This window comes from Nuphar pumila, chromosome 10, assembly GCF_984573655.1.
Source record: "Nuphar pumila chromosome 10, dmNupPumi1.hap1.1, whole genome shotgun sequence".
Taxonomy (NCBI): domain Eukaryota; kingdom Viridiplantae; phylum Streptophyta; class Magnoliopsida; order Nymphaeales; family Nymphaeaceae; genus Nuphar; species Nuphar pumila.
The window spans coordinates 1,695,321-1,713,200 of record NC_143258.1 but is presented as its reverse complement, the minus strand read 5'-3'; the positions used below and the strand labels follow the sequence as shown (position 1 = coordinate 1,713,200).

The 17,880-nt window shown below is 37.2% G+C and overlaps 2 protein-coding genes across 2 annotated transcripts; one reads left to right on the top strand and one right to left on the bottom strand.

Moving 5' to 3' along the window:
- Positions 1-805: 805 nt before the first annotated feature.
- Positions 806-3,302, bottom strand: LOC149823201 (Yos1-like protein). Its single transcript, XM_090019983.1, has 2 exons — positions 3,194-3,302; positions 806-1,220 (listed from the first exon to the last, which is right to left on the bottom strand). The coding sequence occupies exon 2, from the start codon at positions 1,216-1,218 to the stop codon at positions 985-987; it is 234 nt and encodes a 77-aa protein (XP_089876109.1). The 5' UTR covers positions 1,219-1,220; positions 3,194-3,302; the 3' UTR covers positions 806-984.
- A 939-nt stretch (positions 3,303-4,241) lies between these two features.
- Positions 4,242-17,880, top strand: LOC149823200 (syntaxin-81-like). Its single transcript, XM_090019986.1, has 8 exons — positions 4,242-4,395; positions 4,569-4,647; positions 4,885-4,968; positions 5,864-5,968; positions 13,491-13,637; positions 16,667-16,909; positions 17,127-17,258; positions 17,577-17,880. Exons 2-8 carry the CDS (start codon positions 4,570-4,572, stop codon positions 17,718-17,720), a joined length of 933 nt encoding a protein of 310 aa, XP_089876112.1. The 5' UTR covers positions 4,242-4,395; position 4,569; the 3' UTR covers positions 17,721-17,880.

Sequence of the window (17,880 nt, the reverse complement as noted above, 5' to 3'; positions counted from 1 at the left end):
AAAACAAGGCGGAAAGCTCGACTGGAGACGAAGGCAAAGTTTGCGTTGATAATGGGAGCACTGTTACAGCAGATGGCGCAGGCGAACGTCTCCACTTTAAATGGTTAACATCAAACTTTCTAGAAGGAGGACTTTTTTGTCCTTTTCCCCACCCGTCGTTTCACAACTTTTGAATGGAGGATATTTTTGTCATTTCCTCGAACCGTCATTTCAGGGCAAGAAAAGCAAGTAAGGGTGATTAAGTCTTTTCAACAGCACCAGAGTCCGATGCAAAGTTATGTCAACATACGCGGGAATACGAGCCCCATGTGCATGAATACGTGGCGCTCATTCGATCCCCCGAACACGGACGTGGGATTCAGTGAATCATCGGGGGCGAACATACACAACCCTCCCCTGCTCAACTGGTAGGGGCGACTTGTGAATGTCACCAAGTTGATGGGACATCACAAGTTTGAAACCTATGACAATTGGAGGGGTAGCTGGAAGGGTAGACTGACTATCACAACTGATGGTTCTCAGGTTCAAACCCCAGGGGCTGCACTGAGCTTGTAGCACCCTGGAAGGAGGGGAAACTGCCTTGTCAAAGTGAACTGAATTATACCAAGTATATATATATATATATATATATATATATATATATATATATATATATATATATATATATATATATATATATATATATATATATATATATATATATATATTGTATGGAGAGAGAGAGAGAGAGACTTCAGCATTGCTCAATCACAAGGAATTTGCTGCTCAAATGATGTTAAACAAAGAATAGGCACTAAAGCATTTTAAAACCACAAGCACCTCAAGATCATATAAAATTTCCAGCACAATGGACCAAGTTTTTGTATCTAAATTACAGGGCAAGGCTCCCGCAGCAATCATGCCAAGTCTAGCCAGTGGAATGATAGTGCAAATCCAGTGGACTTAAGACACATTGAAATTTGCTTTCCCTTCATTCACTCACAATTATCCAGACACAAGCATTACAACAATTGTAAGGGCATTGAGAGCTATAAGAGGCACCCTCATGTATTGAACAGCATAGATGAGGCCTACAAGTTGCCCTTTCAATGATTTTGGTTTCACTCCAGAAACTTCTGAAAAGCTCCATCCTCGTGGTGCAAGAAACCTGTCTTCATTCAGTATCGCAAATGCATTTGCAAGGAGAAGAAAGCCTTCAAATATTGTCCACAAACCCATTCCTGTAGCACATAAGGGGCAATGCTTGTCATTTCAATAGTCAGTAAACTTGATTTTTATACTATAGCATCAATGTAAAGTTGCCTTCTCTTATCCCATTTAGAATTGCATAACATTATAAATATCGCCAGAATAATCAATGACAGCACAGTAATCATAGTTCAAGTTGTTATATATGAAACAATCCAGAAACAATGGACAGTGCCTGTGCCTGGTGATGGCAAATATAATCACATTCTCTCCATAAGGAGTATAGGACTAAAAACAGCTCTCTGTTGCTGGAACGACAAACGAATAAAAATAACTTGAAAATGTAAACATGTAAGCAGAAATCCACTCTCCAAACCCAAGGACCATAAATTGTCTACCAATCGCATAGTGTTCAAAGGCATGCAACTTTATGTCCACCATTCAGAAAGCAGACATTTCTACCGTATGCACCAGTCCATGGTTGTAGACAGAGAACAGAAATGTGGGCCCAATCATATAATCATCACACTTGAAAAGAACAAAGCAACAATTCAGGAAGCATGGCAAAACTACCATTTGGATTCCATACTTTTCTCATATTTGTAAGGAACTATCAGTCTACAATGTTTAAGCATAAAGTCAAGGCTAGACGCAGTACATAACCTTCCTATTTCACAAAACAAGAAGCATGCACATCACACTTACATCAGATCAACAATCATAGAGGATGCCTTTATCAAACTTAAAACGGGTTATTGATTAGTTCACGGATGCCAATATTCAAAACATCATGTCCTTCAAGTTTGGCCAACTTTACACACGACCAGGATCAAAAGATTTCAGGATAGAAGACATACAACTGACAAATGGTTGGTAGCATGTTTGATTTATGGACATTAAAGCAGATTATATAGGATTCGGAATTTTGTTTTCTGACATGCATGATGAGATACCAAATTCGCACTCTGAAAACAAAAGAAGGGCATCCTTACCTACCTCATTTTTTTCCAGAATGTGGATACCATTCCTTAGAATCAGCTTGTAGTTCACAAATTGAACATACCATCATGCTACACGCATGTTAACCTTCCAACACACCAAGTTGCCTTCCAGCAGACACAAGCAAAACAACGTAATGCATCAAATGGGAGAAATGGGGCACAAAACTGACCATGTTGCCTTCCAGCAGACATAGGCAAAAAACGTAAAGTGGGGGAAATGGGGCATAAAACTGATGCAGACGTAAACAATTTATATGCACACCTGAAACAAAAAATATCCCATGAATGACCATGATAGGGGCTAGGGGAACTATATTAGTTGACATTGATGCATTATCTTGCAACTTCTTGGATGGATAAAGTAGAATAAAAAAACAAGGAAAGTGGCAAAAGAGATGTATGGTGTCATAGAATGTAAGATCCTGGAACGGTTCAGTTCTTAGTTTGAGGTTGGTTGGAGCAATTGGGGAACAGGAAAATGTTTTAGTTATCATCCTCAAGCATAAAACTAGGATGACCATCATAGATTTGAAGAACACGTTTGATTTTCAATATACAAACTTCCACCAACATTAGCATATGGAATGACCAACAAATTATTCACCAAGAGAAAGGATGGTCATTATTGAGTTAGAGACCACACATGATATTGAGATTTGAACACCAACTTTTAATTGTCAACAGATAAATTTTCACCAACATTAGCATACGGAATCACCGATAAGATCTTGACCATGAGAAATAGTCCATGACTAAAATTTTAAGCAATTTAATCAGTACACTGATCTTCCCATGACCCATTTTCCCTTTTTACCTTCTCCACCCATTTAACACCGCAAAATTAACAAATTGCAAGCAACAACGAAAGAGCTAAAACAAGATGAAAATCGGAAAAACGAAACAAGGAAGAAACTGCAAGGGGAAAAGATCTGTGAGAAATGGAAAGAAGAGAAGCAAATCTTAATCCTAAGAGAAGAATACCAAAATGGATAAATGAAGAGTACCTTGTTACTGAGTGGTGGCAACGGCAAAAGGACTCTAGAATCAGGAGAGATCGATCAGAAGAAGAGAGCGGAAAGAAGTCATACAGGGCCAAGAGAGAATGCAAAAAATATCACTAGGGCACTCTATTTGCCAAATTTTCCCAAATAGGTACATTATAAATCTTGAAATCCCGTTTTGCTACACTGAACTGTATTTTGCTGTATTCCTCATTTTCAATATGCCTTTCCAGAACAAAACACCCTTTTTTCTTTGGATAATCCTAGGAAAAACCCCATCACCAAAATCACATTGGCTGGCCTCTGGTTGGTAAAACCCTCAAGGTCCCCTGCTCATCAGAAAGTACACTCAGCTTTGACCTTGCGGCAAGGAACACCACCCATGGGTTTCGAACTTGTGATGTCCCATCAACTTAGTGGCATTCACAAGTCAAGATGAGTGGAGCTCTTGTGAGCTACAAAACACCCTTTTGTTTACAAGAAAAGGAGAAACACTGGATGAAAATAGATCGGGTTTAATTAGATATCCGATAACTGCACTTTATTTCTTTTTATTTTTTTTATATGTTAGAAACCTCGCCAATGTGATAGCATTTGATTGAAATGATTGGAGGAGAAGGATTCATGTGAAGACCCAGAATGATTTTCTTTGTTGGTTCATATCGCTGACCCCAATTGTTTTGGGATGAAGGCGTAGTAGTAGTTGTTGTAGAAACCTCACCATTGATTTTTTTTTTTGCGTGGAAAAATCTCATAATAAAATAAAATTCTTGCTCAAAATTTTCCCAATAAAAATGAACAAATATAATATTAAGATAATAAAAATATAAGTAATATGAAGGAAAGGATATCAAACATAAAAAATCTAAAAGTTAGTCTTTTAGGCAGTCTTTGTGATATTTTTAAAAATTGGTGACATGCTAAAAATATCAAAATATTTTAGGATTACGTTAGCAAAGAAAAATATCGTAATAAAAAGACTATCGGAAAAAGGAAAAGGATTATCGAAGAAAACATCATAATAAAAACACAATGTTTTCCAAATAGCGGTGATATCGGGTCAGGGTGGGCACCACCCGGACTCCCCTCCCCCCCACGATCTCTCTCTCTCTCTCCGACTGCCTCTCCCTGCACTCCGGCGGCCGTCCGGCCGGCCACCAGCGGGGGCTTCTTTGCCGGGCGCACGCGGCACGCCTCTAGTTGAGGTCCTCTCTCTCTCTCTCTCTCTCTCTCTCTGTATTGAAGAATTTCGAGGGATCCCAACTTACCTAAATCTCGATTTCTGGTTTTCTTGTTCCGTCCTGTTCTCCTTTTATTCGAAAATTCAAGAATTTCATGAAAAATTAACGTGTTTGTTGCTCACGATTCTTTCCCTAAGGATGGCGAAAGTTCGGGACAGGACCAACGATTTTAGGGAAATTGTGCGTGCCGTGGCGATCTCATTCGGATATAATGAGGTATTTGCTGGTTTCGGTTCTTGATATTTTTATGCTTTTGGTAAAAAGTTTGAAATTTCCATTCGATCTTTTGCTATGTTCAATCTCATACTTATTTACTAAGAATTTGGTAGTGAATGTATACACCAAAGTTTTTCTTTTTGGAATTGATCAATTTTCCCTTCATTCCTTGTAATTTCCTTAGGAGTTTATTTCTCTCGCAAATTTTGTGAATGGAAGTTTTGCAATTTGTTTCAGTCTAAATTGGCTACATTATCGGCGTCCATGATCATGCCGAAGCGTCGGGAACGTTCTCCTTTTATCAAATCTGCACTGATGACGGTACGTTGATAGCTCGATCATCACTAATTCTTTTTTATCGATGCTCTCTGGTTGCAAGTTGTTAACGATAACCTGGATCCTGATCAGAATCCATCCACAAGGACTGATCCAGATCAGCATCAGCTTGTAGATATCGATCCACCCAAGAGTCATACAGCTACAGCACCCAAGAGTCCTACAAATGAAGAAGAAATGTTAGTTGTAACAACCAAGCAAAGTTATCTTATCAAATCAAGATAATATCAATGTAATCCCCAAGATGGAAAATCATGTAGAGAGGGAGTCCAAACAGATTGGAAATACTCAATTACGTGTAACCCATAATCAGCTATTTAAGGAACCTCTTCTCTCTTCCCAAAGTGGTTGAGAGATAGAGAGAAACATTATTCCTGTGGATGTAGATCCCTCACAGGGTCGAACCACGTTAATTGTGGTATTCATGTGTGTGTGTGTGTGTGGCATCATACCTTATTACAAGTAAGCTGTTAGATTGATTGTAGGATGTTGGTGCTCCATCTGGACTGCCTGATTAAGTAATGGGTGGTCTAGATGTTTGTTGAGAAATTGATGGATTATTGACAGCTATGCAGAAGCGGAGGATTTAGGGCAATCTGGATGCTTATTATTATTATTATTATTATTATTATTATTATTTAGCATATGTTCCATTCGGTATTTGAATAATAAACTTTGTGTGCTAATTTTTCGCATTCACAACTCAATTGTTCGATATAATTCCTTTTTCGATGTCAACTTGATATGTGCAATGTGGGCAGCTCCTAATAAGATTGGTTGTAAAAACGTGAATATTTAGCTAGTGTATGATTCCTTTTTTTTCCTTTTCTGTTCAAAATTTTCTCATGGTGAATTGGATGAATTGTTTTCTGTTGGTTAGCTTGAAAGCATTGATGCCTTGGAATGGTTCATTGTGAAGCATCGGAAGGATTACATTGAGCCTCATCGCACCACCGAACAAGAACGGGACAACATTGAACATGAAGTGAGTTGCTCTTTAGATTTTGCATTATCAATTTTTAAGTTATTGGTGACACACTTTGTTGGTTAAGAGTTAGTTAAACTTGCCTAGAGCACAGGCGTGTACTGCCTTATCAAAGTGCTAGTTATGTTCATCGATTGCCACAATCTGGTTGGTGTTTTCTATGTTCACTATGGAACCCTCATCAAGGGCTGATACTATTGTGCAAGTATTTGGCCACCATTTGTCATCATTTTTTTTTTTAAATAAGAAAGGCAATTTATTTATATCAAGGTCACCATTTGTTATCAGTTCTCTATATTCATAAGTTGATAACATCTGCAAGACTTTCGATCACCAACTACTTTGAAGAGTATTCAATTAGGATCATTCTGTAATTGATATTCATGCTCACTTTTCTATCTATTTATTTAAAAGAAACACCCCACCCACCCTTTCCTTTTACTAGAGTCCTTGCTGCTCTCTAATGCATCTTCCCATTACCTGCTCTATCCTCTTATAGAGGCATGACAAGCTACTTGTAGAGGCCAACCTGCACTCATGTATGCTATTAGGGGAATTCACATTGAAAATCAAATGATCAAATGGTATCCTAACAATGTTGAGCCTGGTGAGAGCTTGGAAATGCAAGGCCAAGCCAACATCAACAGACTTGATGGGAGGAGCGCTTGCTAAGGTTAATACATCATCAGCATTATGGAGGTGGTATGAGGTTCTTCACCAAGTTCCACCAAGTCTTAATGCATTGGGCTGTTTTCTTGATCTCAATCAGAGATTGACGCATGTTAGTATGTGTTCATCCTCAAATATTGTTGCATGGATCGGATTGCTTGGAATGAGAAATGCTGGACTTGGGAAATGGTAATTAAGGTGGGAGGATTTTTACACATGTTTCAAACATGGTGAAGGATCTTATGAAAGGTTATGATGGCATTTCAGCTCATTTGAAAGTGGGAATTTGAAGAGAGCTGGTTGTTGGAAGAAAGAGACACACTCAAAGATTACTTTATTGTATTAGGGAAGACTAAGATGTTGAATTGTTCAAGTTGCAAATAAATAAATGAGCAAGGGGGTAGCTAAAGTACCATATCTGGGGTGAACTCTCTCACTGGCTAAATGACATAGTGACATAGCCAAGAAGATTGGCTAACAGAGATTGATACTAAGCATACATCAGATAGGAGATGAATCAATAGTTAATATAGTGGATGCTTAGAGAACTTATAAGGACAATGACCTCATTCCAAGGTTAGTTTATGGCTATTTTATTAAGAAAATTAAATCATTTTTTCCTCAGGAAAAAAAGGATAATTTTATTGAGAAAAGCACTGAATACTAGTATGATGAGGTATAAGTGTAACCACGAAAGAAACAGAAAAAGCAAGCATAATGTCTGCACCAAGTGGATAATCATTAAGTTCTTTGGCCAATTATAAACATACATTTCATGTCCAGCCATAGAACCCACCAGTGATAACCACCTGCACTTTAAATGCTGCTCTGCTTCTTCATGTTTTACCCATTCCCATAGAATTAAGATTTTTATCTCCTTATTCCTCATTTTCCTACCCAATTTTCTTGCTAAACTAAGAAGCCAGGTGTAATAAAATGGTGGTCTTCAACAAATGCACAAATAACTCACAAACAAGTGTCTATTGGAGACACTACAAGCATGACCCTTGAAAGGGTATAAAGGGAAGAACACTTGAAAAATAAATAATACTTTATTCATGAACAAAATGCTTAAGAAGCATTGTACATTACATTGAAGGGGTTCACCCCTATATATACAAAAAAATGGGAGAGAGAGGAGAGCTCATTTTGAGCTCTCCAAAAAGAGACGTTGGATTCCAACGTCTCTTAATATAGCTGTTGGACTACAATCCAACAACATTTATTATTATAGCTGTTGGGCTATAGTCCAACAGCATTTATTATAGCTGTTGGACTACAGTCCAACAGCTACTTGCAGAGTCAAGTTCCAACAGGAACTTGACTGGATCAAAATATCTAGTTTCTATTGAACTAGATGCTAAAAAAGAAAATAAAAAATAGAAAAATAAAATAATAAAAGAAAATATAATAATATTAAATAATATATATATATATTGCAGTTTACATTTTAACACTCCCCTTCAAACTTACGGTACAATGAGCGAAAGTTTGTCTAAGAGGAAGTGAAATCTGGGAGCAGCGAGAGGCTTGGTGAAGAAGTCTGCTAATTGATATTCTGATGTAACATATGGCAGATCAATGGTTCCATGTAAGTATTCCTCTCTGACATAGTGACAGTCCATCTCAATGTGTTTAGTGCGCTCATGGAATGTCCGGTTGCTTGCAATGTAGATCGCACTTTTGTTGTCACAACACATCTTTGAAGCTTGCGTTGCTTTAGCTCCCATATCCGCTAGCAATCGTCTGAGTCAAACAACTTCCATAGTGGTGGTTGCCATGGCTCTGTATTCAGCTTCGGTGGAAGAAAGAGAGACTTTCTGCTGCTTCTTGCACCTCCACGAAATTAAGGTTTCACCTAGGAACACACAAAAACCAGTAGTTGAGTGTCTATTATTGGGATCACCTCCCCAGTCAGCATCAGTATATGCAATTAAATTTAATGAAGATGAAGCAGACAAGAAGAGTCCTCGTGAAAGAGAGGATTTTAAATATCTAATAATACGCAAAATCGCTCCCATGTGCACGGAGGTGGGAGCATGCTGAAACTGACTGACTGTATGAACCGCATGAGTTATATCTGGCCTAGTAATGGAAAGATAAGAAAGAGCTCCAACAAGTTGTCTATAAGGAGTAGGATCATCAAGAAGTTTTCCATCATCAATTTTCATTTTAACATTGACAACTTCTGGAGTGTCTACTTTCTTATCATCTGTAATTCCAGACCTGGAAACGATATCAAGAGCAAATTTAGATTGAGATATCAAATACCCCCGAGGGGAATAAGCAACTTCAATGCCTAAAAAATATCTTAATAAACCTAAGTCAGTCATTTCAAAGTGAGTTTTAAGAAGAGATTTGATATTTGCAACTCCCTGTTTGTCGCCTCCGGTGATGATCATATCGTCCACATAGAGAAGAAGAATAATGATGCCTGCATCAGATTTATTAACAAACAAAGCAGTGTCAGTTAAACAAGGTTGAAAACCAATATCAAGCATAACATGACTAAATCGGTCATACCAGGCTTTTGGAGCCTGTTTAAGACCATAAAGAGCTTTTTCTAGACGAAGAGCTTTACCCTTAGGGATACTAATACCAGGTGGGGCTTCCATGTATATTTCTTCAACGAGATTCTCATTCAGGAAAGCATTTTTGACATCTAATTGAAAGATAGGCCATGTTCTAATGGAGGCCAAGGCTATTAAAGTTCTAACAGTGGTCATACGGGCCACAGGAGCAAATGTTTCTTCATAATCGATGTCATACTCTTGAGCATATCCTTTTGCTACTAAACGGGCCTTATATCTTTTCAGGGTCCCATCACTTTTGGTTTTGACTTTGTATACCCACCTACAACCTATAGGTTTCTTACCCGGACGAATATCTTGTATCGTCCAAGTATTGGCCTTTTCTAGTGCATCCAATTCTATTTTCATGGCTTCTATCCATTCTATATGATTTTTTGCTTGAGAATAGGATGATGGTTCAACATATGATTGTATTAATGTAATGGCGGCCCTATACGTGGGTGAAAAAGATTCATAAGACACAAATTTTTCTGGAGGTTTGGAGATTCTAGACGTTCTTCTAGGTGAGACTTCAGAGTATTTTTGTAATGCACATGGAAGATTTTGCTCTCTACGTCTTGAATATTGTAGACTAACATCCCTATGGATTTGCTCTTCATTATCATCATTTTCAACAACAATAGGACTTTGATCATTGTCAAGGTCACATCCAACATCACATTCATTGGATTTTGAAGTTGGATCAATTAAAAACGAGTATTCAGTGACATCCTTGGATTTTTCAAATTCAAAGAAGCTTTCTTTTTCCAAAAAAGATACATTTCTTGACACATAATTTGTCATTTTGAAAATCGAAACACCTGTAGCCTTTTTGATTATCAGCATATCCTAAAAAGGCACATGGGATTGCACGAGGAGAGAGTTTATCATTTCTGTTGGTGAAAACAAAACATTTGCATCCAAAGACTCTTAATCTAGAATAATCTGGAGTTAAATTAACAAGCTTTTCTATTGGAGTTGTATTCTTTAATGAGGAAGATGGCATCCTATTAATGAGGTAGGTGGCAGTTAGGACCGCTTCAGCCCAAAAACTTTTTGGAACTTGATTTGCAATTAGCAATGTCCTAGTAGTTTCCATAATGTGCCGATGTTTGCGTTCGGCTAGGCCATTCTGTTGTGGAGTGTGTGGACATGATCTTTGATGTGTAATACCATGTAAATTGAGATAGTCTTTGAATTCGTTGGACATAAATTCTCCCCCTGAATCAGTGCGAAAAACAGAAATATCATTTTGAAACTTATTTTTAACCATTTTATGAAATATTTGGAAGTTAGCAAAGACATCAGATTTATGTTTAAGAAAATAAATCCAAGTATGTCTAGAAAAGTCATCAACAAAAATGACATAATATGTATAACCACCTTTAGAAATAACTGGTGCGGGGCCCCAAACATCCAAATGTATTAACTCAAGTGGTCGTGAGGAAACAAAAGTTCTACTAAGAAATGGTAACCTTTTCATTTTGCCAAGAATGCAGTCTTTACAAGAAAATTTTCAGAATTACAAAATTTTTCCAAACTTGAAAAATATTGAATTTTAGACATATGAGGATGGCCAAGCCTTTTGTGCCATAAATCCAATTCTAATTTCTGAATATTATAACAAAATGCATTCTTGGGTAATTCCAAAAAGTCCATGTAATAAAGTCCTCCTTCTCTATGGCCTTCCCCAATCAGCTTCCCTGACTGGCGATCCTGTACCCAACAACCATGAGAAGAGAAGGAGATATTACATCCATAATCAGATATTTGCGAGACAGATAAGAGATTCAAATTAAGTTTAGGGATATATCTAACTTCTGGGATAAAAAATCTTTTGGATTTTTGAAGATTTTCAAAACATCCTATTCCTTTTACTTCGAGAGATGCGTCATCGGCTGTAAAAACCTTTGACACACTTGAGTTATTTTTAAGACATTCGGATAGACTATTAACATTTGGGGTCATATGAAAAGAAGCACCAGAATCTAAAAGCCAAGGAAAGTTACCTGGACCGGAGAAAGATGCAACTGCCGCTCCAGTTGAGGCTTCGGTTGAGGAGGATACCCCTTTGAGAAGAGGTTAAAGGATTTCCATCAGTTGAGCCATAGACACAGGTGCATCTTGATCTTTTGACTCAGATTCAACAGATGCAACTCTTTTTTCTTCTCTTCTTTTTAACTTTGGACATTGAGGCCTATAGTGCCCCGGTTCATGACAATGATGACAAATAACTTTTCTTTTATCAAAGTCGCCGTTTTGCCTTCCAAAATGAGGCGGCTTGTAAGTACGAGTATGATTCTCCGGTCTAGATACAGCTAAAACGGAGTCATCATCAAATTTTGGAGTACTTTTTCTAAGTCTATTTTCCTCCATAGTGAGCTCTTCTATAGTATCAACAATAGAAGGAATTTTTCCACGATGTAAAAGGGCTGATTTGGTGGATTCAAACTCCGGCCTTAGACCATTCACAAATTGATAGAAATGTTCCATATCGAGTTGCTTTTGGCGAAGCTCGATGTCTTCGGCACAATGCCATTTGGGCTCAAGAAGAGCCAACTCTTCCCAAAGTTCGGACAACTCATTATAATATTCTCGAATAGTTTTATCTTTTTGAGTCATTGTCCGAACTTTATCTTGTAAATTGCATACATGTGCAATATCTTTAAGGGAATACATGTTTTTGAGGTATTCTCAAGCCTTATCGGCATGCTCAAACTTAGCTAGACTAGAGCATTTTTTAATGTCAATGCTATTGATGAGCCATGACATAATTTTTGCATGCCCTATCCTCCATTCTTTCCATTTCTTTTCATAAGTGGCTAACGCCTTACTCTTCTCTTCTTCCGTTAGAGGAACCTCTTTATCACCCTCTTTCTTGGTAAGAGATAGTTTAGGTTCCAAATCGGAACCATCCACTATACCCCATAAACCTTTTCCCCAAATGTGGTGCTTCATAATCGAAGCCCACATTACATAGTTAGTATCATTTAGCTTCATAGGAATGATGGTGATCTTATCATTGTCATCCATCTTTTACAAGGGTAAGAGAGGAATAAATAGGAGGAGAGAGAGAGAAAAATAAAAAGAAAAGAAAAAGAAAAGAAAAAGAGTAGACAAAGGAATAAGAGAGGATACAAAACCAATTTTTTTTTTGTAGCACAAGTTCGCCTTTCTTCAAACAAATCTTCTTGAGCCAAGAACAAGGTGATGAAACACCTTTTGTAAATGTGGCACGGAAATCGAGGCGGAAGCACTTCAAGATCTAAGGATTTCGTAGCTCTGATACCATGTAATAAAATGGTGGTCTTCAACAAATGCACAAATAACTCACAAACAAGTGTCTATTGGAGACACTACAAGCATGACCCTTGAAAGGGTATAAAGGGAAGAACACTTGAAAAATAAATAATACTTTATTCATGAACAAAATGCTTAAGAAGCATTGTACATTACATTGAAGGGGTTCACCCCTATATATACAAAAAAATGGGAGAGAGAGGAGAGCTCATTTTGAGCTCTCCAAAAAGAGACGTTGGATTCCAACGTCTCTTAAATTTATTATTATAGCTGTTGGACTATAGTCCAACAGCATTTATTATAGCTGTTGGACCAGTCCAACAGCTACTTGCACAGTCAAGTTCCAACAGGAACTTGACTGGATCAAAATATCTAGTTTCTATTGAACTAGATGCTAAAAAAGAAAATAAAAAATAGAAAAATAAAATAATAAAAGAAAATATAATAATATTAAATAATATATATATATATATATATATATATTGCAGTTTACATTTTAACACCAGGCCCCAAAGGTTACCTTTTTTAAAGAGGTGGGCATGGGGCAATGTTTCGGCAACAAACATTTAAAATTTACCCAGTTGAGAATCCTCCATGACTGGGCAGAATCCTGATCGAGTCTTTTTTCAGAACTACTTTCCAACCAAAGGTCTTGTTGGGAAATGACTGAACTGCCATTCCAAGTAAGTCATTTGTATTAGTTTGATTGATTTTTTTTGGCTTCAGTAGTATCTACTTGTGTGCAATTTTTTTTCAAAAATTCTTCATACATTTTTTTAGTCATTATGTATGTTTATTTTTTGTCATATCTTCTATCTGTTGGTTATTTTTGCAGTTCTTTTTTTGTATCAATATTTTTGGTAGAACTGGTCCAACTTGCAGCTCAGTTTGTTTCCATATAATTTTCTTATTTTTGTACCTTTAATTTTAGTATGTCTGCAACTTCTTTCACCTTTTGAATCTAATACCTTCATTTTGTGCAGGTTAGTGTATTCATAAAAACATGTAAAGAACAAATTGACATTCTCAAAAATAGTATAAATGTGGATGATAAGAAGAATTCAAGAATGTGGCTTGACATGAATCAAGGTCGTCCTGATGCAGCTGTTGTGGCTCACAAGCATGGCGTGGTATAATTTATGATTTTATGTTCACTTTTGTCTTTTACCTCTAGAAATAACAGAGGTATATTTTTTTTTTAAGGACAATGTCTGTGCTTCTTATTGTTCTAATTTTTGTTATTTTTGGTTAGTGTAATGACTGATTCAAGTACTACAATTAATGTGCCAATAGGTTACTTCATTGATTATCTTGTATGCGATATTGGGACTCTCTGCTAGTAGCATTTGTTGTAGTTTTGGTGATGCATCTTAGTCCCTCTCAGGCTGGGTCCAAGCCAGTGCCATCACTTGGATCTCTGGGAAATGGTACTAGACTATGCTACTTGCCCAAATTGCCTGAGTTGGTGCCAGTTTAACGTACAAACTGTTTGAGTTGTCAACTTTCAAACTTTTCATTTGCATGACCTCTATTTTTCTTGCAATAAATTTGAATTTTTTGAATGACTGCTGATTTTGGAGATTTGTTGAGCTTAAACCATAGAAGAACTAAAAATGGTATAGCATCTGTTGTTTATTACTTGGAATGGGATTTTGTAAGAAGATTGATCCGTTTATATAGCAATTCAGGTTATATGTTTGAATCTGTTTGAAATACATGATTTCTAATGAAAAGTTTCAAAATTGAACAAAAAACATCTTGAATGACAGCTCATTAGGTTAAGTTATCGTTATTGCTTCCATTTTCTCCTAGCATTCACACCCTGTCCATGAAGGGTCAATGTCAAAGGAGAGTGGGAGATTCACTTTCTTTATCAGCTTTCCTGTAAATGAATTGTGATGCCAAATAAATGAGGAAACTGACATCACCGTTCTGATAGCCTTTAAACCAGCTATATATATATATATATATATATATATATATATATATATATATATATATATATATATATATATATATATATAGAGAGAGAGAGAGAGAGAGAGAGAGAGAGAGAGAGAGAGATGATTTTGGTATGTAGCAGTCAGCTATGCATGAAACACTTATCCTAGTGGAAACTAACCCATCATCTTTCCTAGCCATTTCTAACCAAGGACCCTAACTGAGTGAGTTTTATCTAGGCCAAACCCATGTTCATCATGTGAAAATCGTTCAAATTATTTGTGAACATGCATACCTGATTCGTGGACAAAACCTTTTAGTGGCAACATGTCCTATAGATTTCTTTATTATGTGACTTTTGGTGAACTTTGTGATTGGTAGTTGGGTTTCATGGTTAGTTTCATTGTGCTTGTTAAACAACAACAACAACAACAACTACGCCTTCATCCCAAAACAATTGGGGTCAGCGATATGAACCAAAAAAGAAATTCATTTTGGGTCTTCCACATGAATCCTTTTCCTCCAATATTTCTATCCAACGCCATGTCCTCGGTGAGGTTCAAAGCATTCATATCCTTTCCTATCATCTCCATCCAAGTCTTCCTAGGCCTACCCCGACCTCTTTTAACTAATATATTTTCCCATTTCTCCAACCTTCTAACTGGAGCATCATTAGGCCTTCGCCGAATATGTCCAAACCACCGTAAACGATTCTCTCGCATCTTATTTTCAATGGGTGCAACACCTACCTTCTTACGTATCTCTTCGTTCCGAATCTTATCTTTTATTGTATTTCCACACATCCATCTAAGCATCCGCATCTCAGCTACACTCATTTTTTGAATATGATGTCTCTTGGCAGCCCAACATTCCGTACCATATAGTAAAGCGGGTCTAATAGTCGTCCTATAAAACTTTCCCTTCAACCGCAATGGCATTCTACGATCGCACAGCACTCCAGTAGCACTTTTCCATTTCATCCACCCAACCTTTATCCTATGATTTACATCTCCATCAATTTCTCCATACTTTTGAATGATAGATCCCAAATATTTGAAATAATCATTCACCGGTATATCTTGCTCACCAAGCTTCACTACACTCCCATCACTACTTCGTTGCTTACTAAACCGACATTCCATATATTCAGTCTTACTCAACTTAAAACCTCTAGCTTCCAATGTCTGTCTCCATAATTCTAACTTAGCATTAACCCCAGCTCTAGACTCATCAATCAAAACAATATCATCAGCAAACAACATACACCACGGTACATTTTCTTGAATTGATCTCGTAAGCTCATCCATCACTATCGCAAATAGGAAAGGGCTTAAAGCAGATCCTTGATGTAACCCAACCGTTATCGGGAAATTGGTTGTCACCCCTCTACAAGTGCGGACATTGGTTACTACTCCTTCATACATATCTTTAATTATACTAATGTACTTGAGAGAAACACCTTTCTTCATCATTGTCCACCAGAGAACGTCCCTAGGTACTCTATCGTATGCCTTCTCTAAATCAATAAAAACCATATGCAAATCTTTGTTCCTCTCTCTATATCTTTCAATAAGTTGTCTAAGAAGATGTATAGCTTCCATAGTTGATCTTCCAGGCATAAAACCAAATTGATTCTCCGATATCATGACAACCTTCCTCAACCTAGACTCAATCACCCTCTCCCAAAGTTTCATAGTATGACTCATGAGTTTTATACCACGATAGTTTGTGCAATCTTGTATATCACCCTTATTCTTATATAAAGGCACCAAAGTACTCTTCCTCCACTCATTAGGCATCTTATTTGTTCGCCAAATCAAGTTAAAAAGATTTGTCAACCATTCTAAACCTTTCTCTCCCAAGCATTTCCAAGCCTCGATAGGTATACCATCTAGGCCAACTGCCCTTCTTGATTTCATTTTCTTCAAAGCCTCTGCAATTTCTTTCTTTTGAATCTTGCGCATGAAGTCACGATTTATCTCATGAAAAGGAATGGAGAAGTCTCCAAGATCTTGAGCATGACTATCATTGTGCTTGTTAAACATTTGAAGTAAATCCTCCACATAATTTGAGTAGGGGGCTTTTATCCCCCAGTGTTATAAAAAAAAATCCTCCACATAATTTTGTCTTCTCTAGATCAACTCTGAATTCTGGGTACTTTGTATTTTCTTGCAAGATCACCTCTTTAAAATTCTGAGCCTCTACTGATAAATTGCAGGTTTTAATTTTAAGCGAGCGTCTTCATGCTGTTACATCACAGTTTGATCATCTAAGAGCAATTCGCTTCCAGGACGCTATTAACAAAGCCATGCCAAGGAGATTGATGCGCAAAATGGTCAAGTCAGTGTCTTCAGACAGCTCTAAGCCCACCAATCTTTCTGAAATTCAAAGTGGGGAACCTCAGTCCGAGCTTCTGAAGGTCCAGCAGCAAGTCTTAGATGATGAAACACGTGCTCTTCAGGTGATTACATTGGTGCAAAATGATAACCCAAACCACTTTGATGAGGGATTAAATCTCTTTTTCATTTGTTGGAACTTCTCTTTGAATTTATTTTAGAGCACCGTGATCTATAAAACACACACACACACATGTGTGTGTGTGTGTGTATAATTAATGGTTAAATCTTTTTCGCATTTGTTAGAATTTCTCTTTGAATTTATTTGTGATACTTCTGCAGGTAGAGTTGTCAAGCCTTCTGGATGTTGTTCAGGAGACAGAAACTAAGATGGTCGAGATGTCAGCATTAAATCATCTTATGTCTACTCATGTCCTCCAACAGGCGCAACAGATTGAACATCTGTATGAACAGGTTAGCCATTTCCGTTTATGATAGGTCTATATAATTCCTTCAGATTGGAAAAAAATCTTCATGCTTATGTTTTATTTGGAAAAATCTAATCCTCATCATTGACCAAATGCCTAGGTCAGCTTAAATTTCAAAGTTTTGGCAGAGACGTTTCCTAAATTGGTGAAATGATCTCCAAAATAGGCTTTTCAGATTCTTTTCATCTTGACTATTTATATCTAATTTGACCTACAAAATATCCTTCTGTTTTGTAAAACTGATTCCTTATTTTTGCTCTTCTGTGTCTTTTACTACTTTGCATAAGTTCTGTTGTGCTTTCAGGCAGTCGAGGCAACAAGAAATGTAGTTCTTGGCAACAAGGAGCTTTCAAAAGCAGTTGAGCGCAATAGTAGCAGTCGGACATTTCTTTTGTTGTTCTTAATTGTCCTTCCCCTCTCTCTCCTGTTTCTTGATTGGTATCAGTAGAGAGAGAGAGAGAGAGAGAGAGAGAGAGAGAGAGAGAGGAGCACTTTTGGTTTGGTTTCTTATAGTGGCAAGGTTTTACATGCTCAAATGAGCTTCTTGTGATTGTGTAAAGCTTTGTTGGTGTTCAGAGGAATCATGTTCCTTGCTTTTTGAAACAGCA